Source organism: Morus notabilis, unplaced genomic scaffold, assembly GCF_000414095.1.
Source record: "Morus notabilis unplaced genomic scaffold, ASM41409v2 Scaffold456, whole genome shotgun sequence".
Classification (NCBI taxonomy): domain Eukaryota; kingdom Viridiplantae; phylum Streptophyta; class Magnoliopsida; order Rosales; family Moraceae; genus Morus; species Morus notabilis.
Window position 1 is genome coordinate 410,548 of NW_010367949.1, and position 18,294 is coordinate 428,841.

The 18,294-nt window shown below is 33.3% G+C and overlaps 2 protein-coding genes across 4 annotated transcripts in view; both read left to right on the forward strand.

Moving 5' to 3' along the window:
* The window catches only part of LOC21397922 (heat shock 70 kDa protein, mitochondrial), a 4,042-nt gene extending 1,652 nt beyond the window's left edge, over positions 1–2,390 (forward strand). For both annotated transcript variants that reach the window (XM_024175961.1, XM_024175962.1), the window contains exons 5-7: positions 1–236; positions 327–947; positions 1,505–2,390. In XM_024175961.1, coding sequence (XP_024031729.1) covers positions 1–236; positions 327–947; positions 1,505–2,128 — 1,481 coding nt within the window. In that variant the 3' untranslated portion in view covers positions 2,129–2,390. The remainder of the gene's footprint in view (positions 237–326; positions 948–1,504) is intronic.
* A 5,550-nt stretch (positions 2,391–7,940) lies between these two features.
* Positions 7,941–17,016, forward strand: LOC21397924 (DNA polymerase V). 2 transcript variants are annotated; one of them, XM_024175966.1, is made up of 9 exons: positions 7,941–7,993; positions 10,333–10,958; positions 11,310–11,435; positions 11,519–11,716; positions 12,445–12,672; positions 12,789–13,913; positions 14,323–14,607; positions 15,026–15,476; positions 15,758–17,016. In XM_024175966.1, the coding sequence occupies exons 2-9, from the start codon at positions 10,359–10,361 to the stop codon at positions 16,594–16,596; spliced, it is 3,852 nt and encodes a 1,283-aa protein (XP_024031734.1). In that variant the 5' UTR covers positions 7,941–7,993; positions 10,333–10,358; the 3' UTR covers positions 16,597–17,016. The 2 variants fall into 2 exon arrangements, with proteins under 2 accessions (XP_024031734.1, XP_024031733.1); XM_024175965.1 differs by lacking the exon at positions 7,941–7,993 and adding an exon at positions 9,362–9,436.
* The last annotated feature ends 1,278 nt before the right edge of the window (positions 17,017–18,294 follow it).

The window sequence follows — 18,294 nt, forward strand, 5'->3', positions numbered from 1 at the left end:
AGAGTGTTTCGAAAGCTGTTATTACTGTTCCTGCTTATTTCAATGATGCCCAAAGACAAGCAACCAAAGATGCTGGCAGAATTGCAGGCCTTGATGTGCAGAGGATTATCAACGAGCCAACTGCTGCTGCACTTTCTTACGGAATGAACAACAAGGAAGGCCTTATAGCAGTTTTTGATCTTGGGGGTGGAACCTTTGATGTTTCCATTTTGGAAATTTCCAACGGTGTTTTTGAGGCACGTATCTTTGGTCATCTTCCTCATTTTCCTTGATTAAATGATGGTACATTTCAATAACTGCTTTCTTTTGGCTCCTCTCTTTTATAGGTGAAAGCAACAAATGGTGATACATTCTTGGGTGGAGAGGACTTTGACAATGCTTTATTGGATTTCTTAGTGAGTGAATTCAAGAGCACTGAGGGTATTGATCTCTCAAAAGATAGGCTTGCCTTGCAAAGGCTTCGAGAGGCAGCTGAGAAGGCCAAGATTGAGCTCTCATCTACATCGCAAACAGAGATTAATCTGCCATTCATCACCGCTGATGCTTCGGGTGCGAAGCATCTTAACATCACACTTACCCGATCTAAGTTTGAAAGTCTGGTCAATCACTTGATTGAAAGGACTAAGGCTCCATGCCAAAACTGCTTGAAGGATGCAAGCATATCTACCAGGGATGTCGATGAGGTCCTTCTTGTGGGAGGAATGACCCGTGTACCGAAAGTCCAAGAGGTAGTTTCACAGATTTTCGGAAAGAGCCCGAGTAAAGGAGTAAATCCTGATGAGGCTGTTGCTATGGGTGCTGCCATTCAGGGTGGCATCCTGCGTGGTGATGTTAAGGAGTTGCTTCTCCTTGATGTCACCCCTCTATCACTTGGAATTGAGACATTGGGTGGTATCTTTACCAGACTGATCAGCCGGAACACAACCATTCCAACAAAAAAGAGTCAGGTACCTTCTAAGATCAACAAATTTTTATTGGACAGAATGAATCTTTAGGAAGTTTTGTTTCTCGGCCAACTAACTAGTATTTTCCTTTGGTTATTTAAAACTTAAGTCAGAATATAGTGAGATGTATAATACGTGCTCACAGTGATTCTCTATTTGCCAAATTTGAAATCAAGTTGACCTTTTTAGCTTCACACCAACTAACCAAAAGAAAAAAATAAAAATAAAAAGGTCTGAGAATGGATCTTAGGTGTTTTGCCTCTGTTTGTCTCTTGGTGATTTTTGGGTTGTTTAGTTTTTCGCAAGTTTGCCTTGGTAGGCTAATTTTCTTAAAAATTTCTGAGACGCTTTGCGACAGGGTGTGCTCTGCACATAATGGTGAGGCTTACATCATCATGTTTCATGTGGTTCTTGGGGCTTGTGATGCCCCATAGTGTCACTTATTTTCTTGTTAATCATTTTTTTTCTTGCAGCAATACTTTGTTGATGCATATGAATTTGTCTACAAGCTACCTTTTCTTGTGAATTTCTCCTTGCTGATTGTCCTCTCCATTATATAGGTATTCTCGACCGCGGCGGATAATCAGACTCAAGTCGGTATCAAAGTGCTGCAAGGTGAGCGTCAAATGGCGTCTGACAACAAGATGCTTGGTGAGTTTGAGCTTGTGGGCATCCCTCCTGCACCAAGAGGCTTGCCTCAGATTGAAGTCACATTCGACATCGATGCAAACGGTATCGTCACAGTCTCTGCCAAGGACAAGGCTACTGGAAAGGAACAACAGATAACCATCCGCTCATCTGGCGGGCTCTCGGATGACGAAATTGAGAAGATGGTCAAGGAAGCCGAGCTGCATGCGCAGAAGGACCAGGAGAGGAAAGCTCTTATTGACATCAGAAACAGTGCAGATACCACCATCTACAGCATTGAGAAAAGCTTGGGTGAGTACAGGGACAAGATTCCTGCCGAAGTTGCGAAAGAAATCGAGGATGCTGTTGCAGATTTGAGGAAGGCGATGGCAGCGGACGACATTGATGAGATCAAGGCCAAGCTTGATGTTGCAAACAAAGCCGTGTCGAAGATTGGGCAGCACATGGCCGGTGGTTCTAGTGGTGGCTCTTCATCCGGAGGCTCACAGGGTGGTGAGCAGACTGCAGAGGCCGACTACGAAGAGGTCAAGAAGTGAGTGTTGTGGTAGTAATTCTTTGTTTTTGGTTTTTTATTGGCTCTAAATCGCTACTGTTAGAGGTGATGAATTTTTAATATTAAAATTTTCCTCAGAGGACATGAGGTCCTTGATGCCGGGTTTTGTATCTAAATTTTGGGGTTTTTAATGTACTATTTTATTAGGTAGTCGTTTAGTCTACATGGGTTTAAGCAGGCCAATAACAGATTAGATACTGGCTCTCTATTGAGAGAAAACACACAAAAAGTTGATATTGTTTCAAGCTTCTGATTTCTCATAATCATTTGCGATTCCTACTGTTATTCCAAGTGTGGTTGTGAGCTTGTGGTGTACGTAAATCAAATTTTGCCAAAAGGATTAAAAGATGTTTTTGTAGCAAAAAAATACGTAAATCAAATTTTGCCAAAAGGATTAAAAGATGTTTTTGTAGCTTAAAAAAAAAAAAAGGATTGAAAGATGATTGGAATTGAAAAGATTAACAATTGTTCATAGGACAAAAAAAAAAGAGAAAATATATTTTTACAAAACGCACGTTATAAGAGGATTGAAAGATGATTGGAATTGAAAAGATTAACAATTGTTCATAGGACAAAAAAAAAAGAGAAAATATATTTTTACAAAACGCACGTTATAAGAAAAACGATTTACAAAATAAAAAAAGTAAAAAGCAAAACACTTAAAAAAACAAAAATAGAAAAGTAAAGAAGAAAAAAAAAAGAAAATGAAGAGGGGCTGTCACGTGGCAGTTTTAAGAATGAGCATTGTAGTAAGAGTTTTAGCTTTTTTTATGTAATGTCAGACTAAAATCTAAATATATATGTGTGTGTGTAAATATGCATATATATATATATATATTTTTTTTTTTTTTGCTTAGAAGATAAAAACTAAAAGCTAGTTAATAGGGTTAACTTTTAACATTCTCAAGTGTGAAGGTTATTATTAAAAGGTTTCCTAACAATGGAAGTCTGTTACAGGTAATTGGTTAAGGTTTCCTAAAAATAGGAGGGGATCTTAGGCTGTTAATGGCCTTACCCTATAAACCTGTGCGTATGGGCAGTTAGAGCCGCAAGAAAATTAGAAATACATAAACACAACTCAGAGTCACTGATTAATCCTACATTCCTGACCAGTTAATCTATTTTCTGTCCTCAAATAGACCTTCTAAAACCTATATATATGTGTGTCTCAATCAAGTTCCTATTCCACCAACCAATACAACAACAATTGTGTTAGGAAATCTGCAAATATGAAATTCTCAGTTATGTGTTTGGCTATTATTTGCATGGTGATGCTAAGCCACCATGTTGAGGTCACAGCGGGGACAAATAAGCTTGTTGATGGGGTGGTTGACCCCTGCAAGAAACCTGGTGGTCCTCACCCGGGCTGTAACCCCAACCCTAACGCCAACCGCGGCCATGACGCAGCTAACGACTACGACCGTGGTTGCAGCGCAAATCATCGCTGCCGAAAAGATTAAGAGCGATTCATGATGATGGGAACGTTTTTTAAGCAACTATTATGAGACTAGTACTCCTTGTGTCTTGGTTAGAGAAATCATAGTTTCTTGATATTTAACCATGATAAATGTTTCTTTGCTGTTGTTATTATTGGCCTCATGGCCAATTCATTTCTGTTTGTATTTTTTTTTTGAAAAAAAATAAAAGTTGCTTGTATTTTTGTTGACACCATTTTAGTAGAAATAATTGATGTTGACATGAAAACTTGATCATCAGAGTGAATTATGTATGTGATCGTCTCATTATTGCAACACCTTGAAACACAATAAATTATCAAGGGTTACTAATTAAATCATTATGTGTGCTTGCCATTTTAAAAGTAGAGATTAATTATATAGGATTTTCTCTGGTTAGAACGGTAGGACCAATTTATGACGGTTAGATCTTATTAAAATGGCATTACGTTCAAAACAAAATGTAGAACATAGTTTTTTTTTTTTTTTTTTTTTATAAAAATTTAATGAGCTAAAAGTAAAAAATTACTAGTAGTTTATTTTCTTTAATCATATTAGAGAAACTCCCTAATTAGACGAGCCTATAAAAAAGTATACTAGCCTATAAAAAAGTAAAACAAGAATTAGTACAGCGCTATATAATTCCTATTTTTCTCTCTTTTCTATGTTTTCTTTCCCAGTCATATTCTTTTTTTCCTTTCTCATTTTGTTTTTTGTTTTTTTTGTTTTTTTTTTTTTTTTTTTACAATTTCTTTCTCTTGCTTTCGCGCTCCAAACTGAAACAGAGGTACAGAAAGAAATTGCAATTTCCTGAAACAATAATATTCTGAAAGTTGGATAAAGATTTAATCAACTGCAAGTGGTTATTCTTAACAATCACGCATTTTAAAAGTAAACTCACAAAAAATTCAGTTATTGTGGTCGGCTACAAAAACTCAACACTCTGCTCTATTACAATTGAGAAGTACATATTCAACAAAATACACCAAAACAAAAGTTATCTGCTAACCTTAATTGGATTTTTGTCTTATACAATTAAATCTCTATATATAAATAATATCTTTAGGACCATGAAAAGTTTTTAATTAATTGAGATATTATTTAATCGATATGAATTAATACCTTTACAATTAAGTCGGGACCAGTCAAAAATATTATTTAATTTAATTTATTGAGTATCAATTTATTGATGTTATAATGTAGGATAAAGAAAGCAGTACCAAAGATATTCTGACGATAACACATATAGTTGTCCATTCAGGATTAGTTTTAGCGTTTAACAAAATAAACGTCACCTTAACCTTTTAGTAATTCACATGAAATTTCCATCTTTTTCTTTATATTTGTTATTCTACTTGTATCATCAACAAACTGGAAAGAAACGTAAACGACAAAATGATCTGTAATATAACACACCCTAATATATGGTCTGAGAAATGTGTGAGATCCTTAACGAGACAGAGTTTACTCTCTAATTGATAACTAATTCAACGATGACGAAAGGCTTTTCGTGAATTGATTTGAATGAACATTATGCGGATTAAGAAGGAAGATTACCGTTTAAAACATTAGTATGGTAACTAAAGATATATATCAACGAGTTTGTTTCTATCATAGTTACCACTAAATACTAAAATTTTAATGACGTGACATGATAATAATTTAATTTTATTAATTATCATTAATTTTTTATTCAACTATTCAATTTATTATAACCGTCGGATTAATATCTTGTGGCTAAAATAATAATATCTATTGACGGATAAATATTAAAGTAACTATTAAAACCACGTATATGAATATTATTGGTTTCATCTTTCTTCTTCATATTGTATTTGTGGTCATAATTCACAAATAAGAGCATCAGCCTTTTATATTTGACATAAAATTACTAATTTGAGAAGAAAGTGTAAAGAGTGTTTGAGCTGAGAACTTGAGTTGAAAAATGAATTTATGTGAGAAAAAATATTGTACTAAAAACAGTTAACAAGATAATCAAAGATAAATTCCTGGCATAAATAAAAATTTAACCGGGTACCTTTTCATGGAGAGGCCTTTTCATGTTGGAATCCATCTTATTTTTTTAGAAAAGTAGGGCAAAATCTACTATAGATAAAAGAGTAGAAACGCTTGTCACTATAGCGTTTTGGTAGTCCAAAGCGTACAACTTTGATTTTTTTTTTTTCCCCTTTATTTCTTTTCTTTCTTTTTGCTAATTTTTAACCTTTTTTTCTCCTTTCTTGATTTTACATTACTTCTTCCCCCCTTTTTTCTGGCTTTATTTATCTACTATTATCCTTAAAACCTCTAAATCTTTATTTGTTTTAAATTTTATCGTTTTTGTGTTTTACCTTTTTTCATTTTTTTTTTAAATCTTTTTTTTTTCCCACGTAAATTTTTTTCTTTTTTTTTTCTTCTTTTTCAATGCTTTATTTTTTCCTTTATTTCTTTTTAGCTTTATTGCATATTTTCCTGTAGTCTCTTACTCCAATGCTCTCCAATCTTTTTTGTTCATCTTTCAATGTTGGTACATTTAAATTTTATCGCTCTCTTATTAATTTCTTAAACTTCCAATCTCAAAAATCCTCACCGAAATAATCTCTTTAATTATGATCAATTATAGTTATATATGCATCGAGTTATTTTGACATTTTACTATTTATTCTTTTCATGGATATCGAGCTATTATGTGTGTGGATATGTGTTTATATGCTTTTGGGTTTATTTGAACTGAAAAACTAAATTAAAATTTTACTTGGTTAATGAGATATACTCCCTTTTTTTTTTGTATATCTTTCATTTTTTCTACATTTAAACTTTATCGTTCTCTCATTGATTTCTTAAACTTCCAATCTCAAAAATCCTCACGGGAATAATCTCTTTAATTATGATCAATTATGACTTTATTTCGAGTTATTTTGTCATTTTATTGTTTATTCTTTTTATGGGTATTGAGCTATTGTGCACGTGGGTATGTGTCTATAAGATTTTGGGTTTATTTGAACCGAAACACTAAATTAAAATTTTACTTGGTTAATGAGATATACAGTTTTAACTCCTTACTTAATAAACCTTTTATTTTCAAAATGAATCTAACGCAATAATGGTATGTAAGGGTTTCAAAATGATAAGGTAATAAAAAAAATAAGTTTTGAGGAAAAAAAAAGTATCTGAAATAGAAAGTCAAAATGTGTCACCAGTCCTTTTTTTTCTTTTTACTGATATATTTGTTTCTTTTACTATTTAATTCCTCATAAAATCCTAACCCGTTATACTTTATTCGCGCTACATTTAGTCAAAAAATAGTAAATTTATTATCAAATACTATTTGTACAAATAACTTTTTTTATTGTTAAATTTTCAAGTAAAACTTTCTTATATTCATTCTTTTTTACTCATTATCTATATTATAAAAACCTCAATTATAATTTAATATGTGCAAATAATCCTTAACGCATACTATTCATCTTTCATGGTTCAATACACATTGTTTGGTGCTTTGCCTCGTATTTATTTCTTACTTTGACTTTGTCCCTCTCATTTTTTTAATCTTCATTTCTTTCTAATTTCATTCTTTATCTTTTATTTTTTTCTCTCCATTTTAACTTTCTCCTTTAATTCTTTTTTAACTCCATTGTCACAAATATCTCTTACGAACGAGAATTTATCTTTCTTTCTTTCCGCTTTTGTTTTCTTTTATTTTTTTATTTTTGGCGCCTTTTGTCTACTATAGTCACTTATACTAATATTCTCCTATTTTTTTCTTTTTTCTTCTTCGTTTACTCTCCTTCTCTCTCTCTTAGATTTCTTAAACCTCAAATCAAAATTTTCTTATCAAAATAATCTTCTTACTTGTGCTATTTTTTTATTTTGCTATTTTCTTTATTTTCTTATCTTTTAATTTAAAAATGTTACGTGGATTTAATTGCATAATCTTTTCACATAAACTATTATTTATATACTTTTTAAATTTATTAGTAAACTTTGTTTCTATATTTTGTTTGTTATGTTCCACGTTATTAAAATTTTAATTACAATTCCATACATGCATCAAATGTAGCAAAACTAGTAATTTTTAAAGGGCAATATTTTTTTAAAGTGGGGTGTGTAATAAAGAACTTTATGAATGGGTAATTTATTAATAAAGATTTTTATTAAGATAGTGTGTGAAGAGTAAAATGAGGGATGCCAATAGACGTATTCTAATAAAATTTCTAACAAATGGGCTTAAGTGAGATTAATTAAAAACCTAGGGGGGAAAGCGAGAAGTTTTTAAAATTATGATAGTAAAGTGGGAAGAATGACCTTGTGTTGTAGTTCACCACCACTGCCCTGCTGAGACGCCGCCAAGAGTTTCTCCGCTCTTCTTCTTCTTCTTCTTCTTCTTCAACTCTGTAAGGATTTTCTGTTTGCTATGTGTCTATAAGCTTTTGGGTTTATTTGAACCGAAACACTAAATTAAAATTTTACTTGGTTAATGAGATATACAGTTTTAACTCCTTAATTAATAAACCTTTTATTTTCAAAATGAATCTAACTCAATAATGGTATGTTAGGGTTTCAAAATGATAAGGTAATAAAAAAATAAGTTTTGAGGAAAAAAAAAGTATCTGAAATAGAAAGTCAAAATGTGTCACCAGTCCATTTTTTTCTTTTTACTGATATATTTGTTTCTTTTACTATTTAATTCCTCATAAAATCCTAACCCGTTATACTTTATTCGCGCTACATTTAGTCAAAAAATAGTAAATTTATTATCAAATACTATTTGTACAAATAACTTTTTTTATTGTTAAATTTTCAAGTAAAACTTTCTTATATTCATTCTTTTTTACTCATTATCTATATTATAAAAACCTCAATTATAATTTAATATGTGCAAATAATCCTTAACGCATACTATTCATCTTTCATGGTTCAATACACATTGTTTGGTGCTTTGCCTCGTATTTATTTCTTACTTTGACTTTGTCCCTCTCATTTTTTTAATCTTCATTTCTTTCTAATTTCATTCTTTATCTTTTATTTTTTTCTCTCCATTTTAACTTTCTCCTTTAATTCTTTTTTAACTCCATTGTCACAAATATCTCTTACGAACGAGAATTTATCTTTCTTTCTTTCCGCTTTTGTTTTCTTTTATTTTTTTATTTTTGGCGCCTTTTGTCTACTATAGTCACTTATACTAATATTCTCCTATTTTTTTCTTTTTTCTTCTTCGTTTACTCTCCTTCTCTCTCTCTTAGATTTCTTAAACCTCAAATCAAAATTTTCTTATCAAAATAATCTTCTTACTTGTGCTATTTTTTTATTTTGCTATTTTCTTTATTTTCTTATCTTTTAATTTAAAAATGTTACGTGGATTTAATTGCATAATCTTTTCACATAAACTATTATTTATATACTTTTTAAATTTATTAGTAAACTTTGTTTCTATATTTTGTTTGTTATGTTCCACGTTATTAAAATTTTAATTACAATTCCATACATGCATCAAATGTAGCAAAACTAGTAATTTTTAAAGGGCAATATTTTTTTAAAGTGGGGTGTGTAATAAAGAACTTTATGAATGGGTAATTTATTAATAAAGATTTTTATTAAGATAGTGTGTGAAGAGTAAAATGAGGGATGCCAATAGACGTATTCTAATAAAATTTCTAACAAATGGGCTTAAGTGAGATTAATTAAAAACCTAGGGGGGAAAGCGAGAAGTTTTTAAAATTATGATAGTAAAGTGGGAAGAATGACCTTGTATTGTAGTTCACCACCACTGCCCTGCTGAGACGCCGCCAAGAGTTTCTCCGCTCTTCTTCTTCTTCTTCTTCTTCTTCTTCAACTCTGTAAGGATTTTCTGTTTTTAATCTTCTTCTTCTTCTTCTTTATTACTTTCATTTCGATTTTAAGTTATAAGCTCTTCTTCTTCTTCTTATTTACTTTCATTTCGATTTTAAGTTATAAGCTGGTTGTAATTTTTTTATTTTTCACTTTTTGGGTTTGTTGGGTTAGATTTAATGGCTGTCTTATTGCTTATCTGAACTTGAAAAAACTCTGATATATATTGATGAAAGGCCTGGGCGTGGCTTTGTAGTTAGTTTGTAACGTCCTCTATGTGTTTGATTTTTTGTCTCGTAGAAAAAGAAAAAAGTCTGATTGCTTATTTCATGAGGGAGTTTTTCCTGTTGCTTTTTGTAGTTCGAGTCTTTTTTTTTTTTAATTCTTTTTTATTCTTTTACTTTGTTGCACATTTCGTTATTTAGCATATGAATAAGCTCTTGAACTTCCCATTTATTTCTTCTTCTTCTTCTTCTTCTTTTCTTTTTCCTTTGCATCCCTTTGTTTTAGTAGTTTACTTCATTGGATATTTATTTGTTTATTTCACTTTTAAATGCTTAATTTGCATCATTATCGATATACATATATATATATATATATTTTTTTTTTTTTCTATAACTAGTTTTACGCCAATTGGGTTTCAAGAATTCGCTATGAACTTCATGTGTATGTATGTTTATGTATGGTTCTTTTTGTCAGTGTATCGGTATTTGTTTTTCTCTTTCAGTCTGAAGTCTATAAAGTACCTTTCATCAGTATTACTAATACTCGTTTGATAAGTTTTGGTTTGTTAAGGTTGTGCATACTACTTTTTGTAATTTTAGTTTAATAATTGTCAAAGTTGCTTGTATGTTTACTGTTACAAATATGGATAAGCAATACATATTTTTTTTCCTAATAAAAGTTTCCGAGGAGATAAATTGAGCTGCTATGGGTAGTAAGAAGAGGGGATCAGAATCTGTAGAAGTTGAAGAGGGTCAACTAGAAGCGCCTGCGAATGAGGTTGTTTCGAGTGGCAAATCGAAAAAGAAAATGAAGAGGGAAAAGGGCAAAGAAGAAGACTCAGTGAGAGATGAGGACGCGGGACCTTCTGTGGCTCCTAATTCCATTAAGCCCATGGAGAGGAGAAAGAAGAGGAAAGCATTGGACAAAGAGAGGCGTCATTCCACTTTGGAGAGTGAAAAGTCTAAGCCCAAAAAAATGGATGTCGAATCGAAACACAACAAAATTGAGGCATCTGGTGTGGCATCTACAATTGGATCTTCGTCTAGTGGCATTCTGCCCGAGTTCCACATTGGTGTTTTTAAGGACTTGGCATCTTCTGATGCGTCCGTGAGAGAAGCAGCGGCAGAAGCGCTGGTAATGGAGTTGCAGGACGTTCAGAAAGCGTATGACAGGCTTGAGAATAAGGATTCAGTTGAGGGGGGATTGAAGTTGGAAGCTGAAAAGGAGGATGGCTTGAATGAGTGTGCACCCTCTTTGAGATATGCTATCCGAAGGCTTATTCGTGGTGTTTCTTCATCAAGAGAGGTATGTTGAATAATTATCTTTTATCTTAGCATTTGTCATTGTTTTTGCTTAAAGTATGTATGTGAGTATGTCTAACTGTTGTATTGTTACTACGTATAAGACTATAAAAGTTGTATTGCTCTCTCTCTCTCTCTCTATATATATATATATATATGTGTATATTTCTCTATATGTATGTGAGAAGTTACTGTTTTTATTTATTATAATGATTTTAAAGTTTGATCAATAATACTTTCAGAAAGCCATTGATCCTAGTATAGTTTAAAGTGGATAGAGCTTAATGGATTTCCTTCAGATCTTAGAGTTCTTGGAGTTTGATTTTTGCATGATATTTCATTTTTATTTTTGCAGTGTGCGAGGCAAGGCTTTGCATTAGGCTTAACTTTATTGGTAGGGACCATACCCAGCATCAAAGTGGACTCTCTTCTGAAACTCATAGTTGATTTGCTTGAGATAACTTCATCAATGAAGGGCCAGGTAGGCAAGACCTTTTGTACATTTTTCATTGAATTCTTTGTTGTCTCCATTTGTAATTCCATAGCTTGCTTGTGGCATTGCAGGAAGCAAGGGATTGTCTTTTAGGTCGTCTATTTGCTTATGGTGCTCTTGCACGGTCTGGAAGATTGGCTATGGAATGGAATTGCAATGAAGACACACCTTACATAAAGGAATTCACTAGTCTTATGATCTCCCTTGCAGCCAAGAAGAGATACTTGCAAGAGCCTGCTGTATCAATAATTCTAGACTTGATTGAAAAGGTAAGGATACCTGGATGAGTGATGTTTGGATTTGTTTTCCCGAAAATTTCTAGACCTTTATTTATCTTGTTCTTCATAATTGGGAAGATTTTCGCGGTATTTTAGTATTAGTAAACGACTCGCCTTGATGGTGATTCAGTCCCTGAAAAACTCATTGGAGTTTCGGGCTAAGGAGTGATGGTGAAAATTGACTTACCCAATAACCAAACTTATCCAATAACTAAGCTTCTATAATATATATATACGGAAAACAGTACAAAGGAAAGAGGATAAGGTGTGCTCATGAATCAAAACAAAAAAAGAAAAGAAGCAACATGAAAAACCTAAAAATCAAAAATCATCAAAGAACCTCCAAATACATCACATCCAATCACCGCTCTACCTCTTTCCAATTAAGAACAATCAAAGAAAGTGGATAGTCTTTAAAGGCTTTATACATTGACGCCCACAAGGAAGTATTTAACTTTGTTTCAAAAAGATCCTTAGCTTTCTCAAAAAGATTCTTAGTAACCAATAACCTTCCCGGTCCAAGTTTAGTGTCAAACTTTTTGCTTCATTTATGAGGCCATTTTGTTTGAAAGAGAAGGGAGGGATTTTTTCAACTATTCTTTTGCGGGTTATTTTTCATGTCGCCTGATTGCTCTGGCCGAGACAAAATATGTTGTTCTGTTTTATTTTATTCCCTTTGTTATGTCCTAATTCTGATAACATGGTGTCTGCTGTTGCAGCTGCCTGCAAAAGCCTTGTTGAATAATGTGCTAGAAGCTCCAGGACTTGCTGAGTGGTTTGCAGGTGCCACAGAAGTTGGAAATCCTGATGCATTGCTTCTGGCTCTAAGACTTCGTGAAAAGACATCTGTTGACAGCTCAGTGTTCAACAAACTTCTGCCAAATCCGTTTTGTCCCAACAAACTTTTTGCTGCCGATCATCTATCCTCTCTTGCTAGTAGTTTGAAGGTAATGTTGCGTGCCTGATTATTTATTCTTTTTAAGTGCTAGATGCATTGCTTTGGTTAAAAAAATATAAGGATGGTGTAATTTCTAAAATATTTGGTTTTTCTCTAATTTTGCAGGAATCGACCTTCTGCCAGCCTCGAGTTCATAGTGTATGGCCTATACTGGTAAATATACTTTTACCCGATGTTCTTTTGCAAGCTGACGATGTAGCATCTGTTTCAAGTTCGTTGAAGAAGCACAAGAAAAACCGGAAGTCTAGCTCTTCTGAGGAAGAAAATGCAAAGAACTTGCAATGCTTTATTGAAGTAATTGTTGAAGGATCTCTTCTTCTGTCATCTCATGATCGTAAGCACGTGGCATTTGATGTTCTGCTGCTTCTCTTGCCAAGGCTGCCTGCGTCTTTTGTTCCAATTGTTTTGTCATACAAACTTGTCCAGTGCCTGATGGATATATTGTCTACAAAGAACTCATGGCTTTATAAAGTTGCACAGCATTTTCTTAAGGAGTTGTCAGATTGGGCCAAGCATGATGATGTAAAAAAGGTTACTGTTGTTGTTGCTCTACAAAAACACAGCAATGGAAAATTTGATTCTATCACCCAAACAAAAATAGTTAAGGATCTTATGGCAGACTTCAAAACAGAATCCGGGTGCATGCTGTTTATTCAGAACTTGCAGGACATGTTCGTGGATGAAAGCCATGCTGTAGAGGAACCTTCTGATCAGAGCCAAACAACAGATGACAATTCAGAGATAGGTTCAAATGAAGACAAAGAATTTGTTGGGACAATGGGAAATTCCGACGTTTTGAAAACTTGGATTGTTGAATCCTTGCCCAGTTTATTGAAATACTTAAAGCTTGATCTTGAAGCAAAATTCCGCATTCAGAAAGAGATTTTGAAGTTTCTAGCTATACAGGGCGTGTTCACTGCATCTCTTGGCACTGAAGTAACATCATTCGAGTTACAAGAGAAATTTAGGTGGCCAAAAGCAGCGACTTCTAGTGCTCTTTGCAGGATGTGTATTGAGCAGCTTCAGCAGTTGCTGGCATCTGCTCAAAAGGGAGAGGGATCACGTGCATTGCCAAACGGTCTTGAGCCAAATGATCTTGGGTCATACTTCATGCGATTCCTTAGCACCTTACGCAACATTCCATCAATTTCTCTCTTTCGTCCTTTGGAAGACGAGGAAGAAAATGTATTTAAGAAATTGCAAGCACTGGAAACTTCACTGTCTAGAGAGGTCCCTTTTTTTCTCTCTTACTTTACCTTAGCTATTGGGTGCAGGTGATTTTGGGTACTCCTTAATTTAGCTCATGCCTGTTTGATAATTTGAGTTTTTTAATCTTTTTTCTTTTTAATAATAATCAGAGTTAAATTTATTTTCATATTTTGAAATTAGTGCCATGTACGGAAATTCCATCAAAAGAATTGACGGAATGCGTCGGAGAGGGCCTATATAGTTCAAAGTTCTGTAGCACATTTTGAAGTTTAGGGGGGTATGGTGGAATAAGTGACATAGTTGGGGAGGCATTTATAAACACAGTCCTACAATTTATCTTTTACATTGAGTCACTTTTATGTCGCTGCATATTTTATTGAATGAATCATCTAACATAATATGCATCTCCTAAAAATTCTTTACATGGCAGGAGAGGAATTCTGGACTGAGCAGTGATGTAAATAGATTGCATGCACTACGATACTTGCTTATCCAGTTGCTTTTGCAAATGCTTCTTCGACCAAGGGAGTTCTTGGAAGCTGCCTCTGAGCTAATTATATGTTGTAGGAAAGCTTACCCTTGTCCCGATCTTCTTGAGTCCTCTGGAGAAGATGACAATGATGATACTGCACCTGCAGTAATGGATGTTATGGTGGATACGTTACTGTCATTGTTGCCACAGTCATCAGCTCCTATGCGAACAGCTATTGAGCAGGTTAGCATTATTGGGCTAGAGTTCTTGGCCTTTAAGTAGTTCTAGTTTCATGTCATTGGATAGATTAATACTTAAATTTATTCTCTTGGGCATCTTATTTAATATTTGTGATTTTATGAGTTTCTTATGTTTAAGACTGTTGTGTTGTGATTTGTATCAAGGTGCCACTGCTGATTTCTGTAACGTCATCTTGCAAATTTTGCAATTCAATTAATTTGATTAACATATTTGATATCAAATGGGTGACAGTTCAAAAGAGAAATTAGTTTTTCATGGCACCACAGACTATGAATGTATTAAAATTTCCTCTTGCCCATCTTTACACTAGACAATTTCAACAAACGTGGTTGATTTATCCAAGTGATGGCATCTTGTGCGCAACTTATGGTTATAATCTGACATCCAATTGTCTTTGTAGGTTTTCAAATACTTTTGCAATGATATCACGGATGATGGTCTGCTGCAAATGTTGCGGGTTATTAAGAGGTCTCTTAAACCTGCTAGGCATCAGGTTGCTGAGAGTGACAATGATGATGAAGATGATGATGATGATGAAGATTTCCTCGATATTGAAGAAGATGAGGTGATTGATAAAGCTGAGACAGGGCAAACGGGTGAAAGTGAGGACCAGACAGATGACTCTGAGGCAGTAGGTGGGTTCAAGAAAGTTGATGAAGAGGTTCCGGAAGCTTCAGATGATTCTGACGAAGGAATGGATGATGATGCAATGTTCCGAATGGACACTTACCTTGCCCAGATCTTTAAGGAGCGAAAGAATCAGGCTGGGAGTGAAACTGCTCAGTATCAGCTTGTGCTCTTCAAACTTCGTGTACTCTCGTTGCTGGAAATTTACTTGCATGAAAATCCAGGCAAGCTCTGAATTCTATGAATATTAGCTAATAGACTAATATAAAGAATTAGGGTGCTGAAAGTGTTTCAAGATAACATATGAACCTAAATTTACGACTAAAAACTATTTTTAGGTCACTTTGGTCTGTAAAGGAATACACTTTTAAGGATGAGTAGGAGTTTTATCAAACGAGATTTATATTGCCTTGGTGGATAATGATTTGTGCCATATTTTGCTGAGCTAATCATGATCTTGTTTTCTTAATTTATGTTCTTATTTTATCATTTCTTTATGCAACAGGTAAGCCACAGGTTCTCTTGGTGTATTCAAACTTGGCGCGGGCACTTGTTTGCCCACATACTGCGGAAAGTAGTGAACAGCTTGGGCAGCGAATATGGGGAATTCTTCAAAAGAAGATATTCAAAGCAAAGGACTATCCCAAGGGTGAAGACGTGCAACTACCTACTCTTGAATCTCTGTTGCAAAAGAATTTGAAGTTGGCATCAAGACCAATCAAGAAAAAGAAACTTGCCGGTAAGAAGCAGTCAGCCTCCTGGAACCGACAGAAGATGATCGCTTCCCTTGCTCAGAACTCCACCTTTTGGATTCTGAAGATCATCGATGCAAGAAATTTTCCCGAATCCGAGCTGCAGAGGGTCTTGGATATCTTTCGGGGTGTTCTGGGAGAATATTTTGATAGCAAGAAGTTCCAAATGAAGCCTGAATTTTTGAAAGAGATATTTCGAAGGCGGCCATGGGTTGGGCGTCATTTATTTGGCTTCCTCTTGGAGAACTGTAGCAGCACGAAATTCGAGTTTCGGCGGGTGGAAGCGCTCGATTTGGTAACTGAAATATTGAAGTCGGTAGGTCCGGCTGATGGAAGCGGCCGAGATGCACTGAAAGAAATCTTGAAGAGCCATCTGAGTAAATTGTGTCATTTGATAGAAGTTTTGGTTACAAATAAGGCAGAAAAGCAGTCGAGGCGGGCTGAAGTTCGGAAATTTTGTGGCAAGATCTTTCAGACCGTATCAACCGTTAAGCTGGCCAAGGCTTTCCTTAAATCTTTGGATCAAAATGTTCATGTCCTCTGCGAATCCCAACTTGGTGATCAATTTCTTAATTTGAAGAAGCTTCCTTAAATTATGATAGAAAGCTCGTTAAAGAATTCTTATTTGTGGAAGCTTCTTTTTAAAATCAAATCACCATTTTTGGCTCATCTAACATGGTTAAAGAGGTTTGTTCGTTCTTGGTTTTACTTTACAGAAAAGTTTTTAGTGCTCTTAAATGTTTTATATAAGCTAGTGCAGCTTTTGTTTCGGCCGTTGGCTAATATGTTAGTTGTATTCTTGACTGGCTTAAATTCCATTTTTGTTTTTGTCTACTTCATATTTGAAGCTTCCTTGAAGCAGTTTTGAGGAAACAATTGTCATTTGTTGCAGATTTTGCTTTTGCACTTTTTGGTAGACTAGTTTAGTAACGTGATCCTCGTGTATTGTCTTATTGGAGACAGCAGACAGCTGAAGAGTTTATTATTTATTGAATAATGAAAAATTTATTTATACAACAATTTAAAGATTTTTAAATTTATTTTAAAAAAGTATGTGTAAAGGGGCTTATCACGGTGACATTCTTTGTGTTTTATTAAAATTAGTCACTTTCTTGATTGAATTTATTAACAGTATGTATTGTCTTATTGGAGACAGCAGACAGCTGAAGAGTTTATTATTTATTGAATAATAAAAAATTTATTTATACAACAATTTAAAGATTTTTAAATTTATTTTAAAAAAGTATGTGTAAAGGGGCTTATCACAGTGACATTTTTTGTGTTTTATTAAAATTAGTCACTTTCTTGATTGAATTTATTAACAGTAACACTGTCAGAAACTTTGTTAAATTTTGGTGAGAAATATCAAAACTACCCATGTGTTAAATTTATTTCCTTCTTTTTTATTTGATTGTTTTAATTAAAAATCGTGTTACGATGTATTGTAATATTTTTAAAGAGTTAATATAAAAATATGTTGAAAAAAGTTAGTTCATTTAATTTTTTGTATTATATTTTTTTTGTCATCAATGTTTTAAGTTTAATTTAAACTATAATTTTGTTTCATTATTAGGATAAAATTGTCCAATTTAATTTATTCTTTCAATTAAATTAATTTTCATTATAATATAGTTGGTCCTAATAATGCACCAACTATTAAATAGTTTTTAATTTAATATGCGAGTTTAGTGGATTGAGAACATTACTAAACAAAGGAGTTTTAGAAAAAGAAAAATGGAAACAATATTTGTTTTTATTAGAGTGAAAATTATAGTTATAAATGTGTAAAAATTAACTAAATTCATTTTTTATGCTAAATAAGAGTATGAACGTCTTTTCCAATATTATGTATAACTTAGAAACAGTAAATAAGGGACATTTTTGGCTTTTTTTTAAAAAAAATTAACAGTTAAAATTGACGGTCAACTAATGGAGGGGTGTCCGTGTAATTTTTATAAATAATCGAGGGGTGTTGACGTGATTTGTTTTGATCAAGGAGGTAAAATTAAGTGAGGATACATTTGATAAAATTATTTTAACCAACTAAAAATAAAATAGGTCACATGCAGAAAAATTACTCTTATAAGAGAAAAGAGAAACAATATATTTTTAAAAAGCACACAAAAAAATTAAAGTGTAAAAATTCACAAAAAAATAAAGATAAAAAAAGAAAAAAATAGAAAGATTGTTACGTGACAACCTCATAAAAAAGAATTTTGTCTGTAATCTCTCAGGCTACGTCCAGTTCATAAAATTATATATATACACATTTAGAAATGTTTAGTAGGGA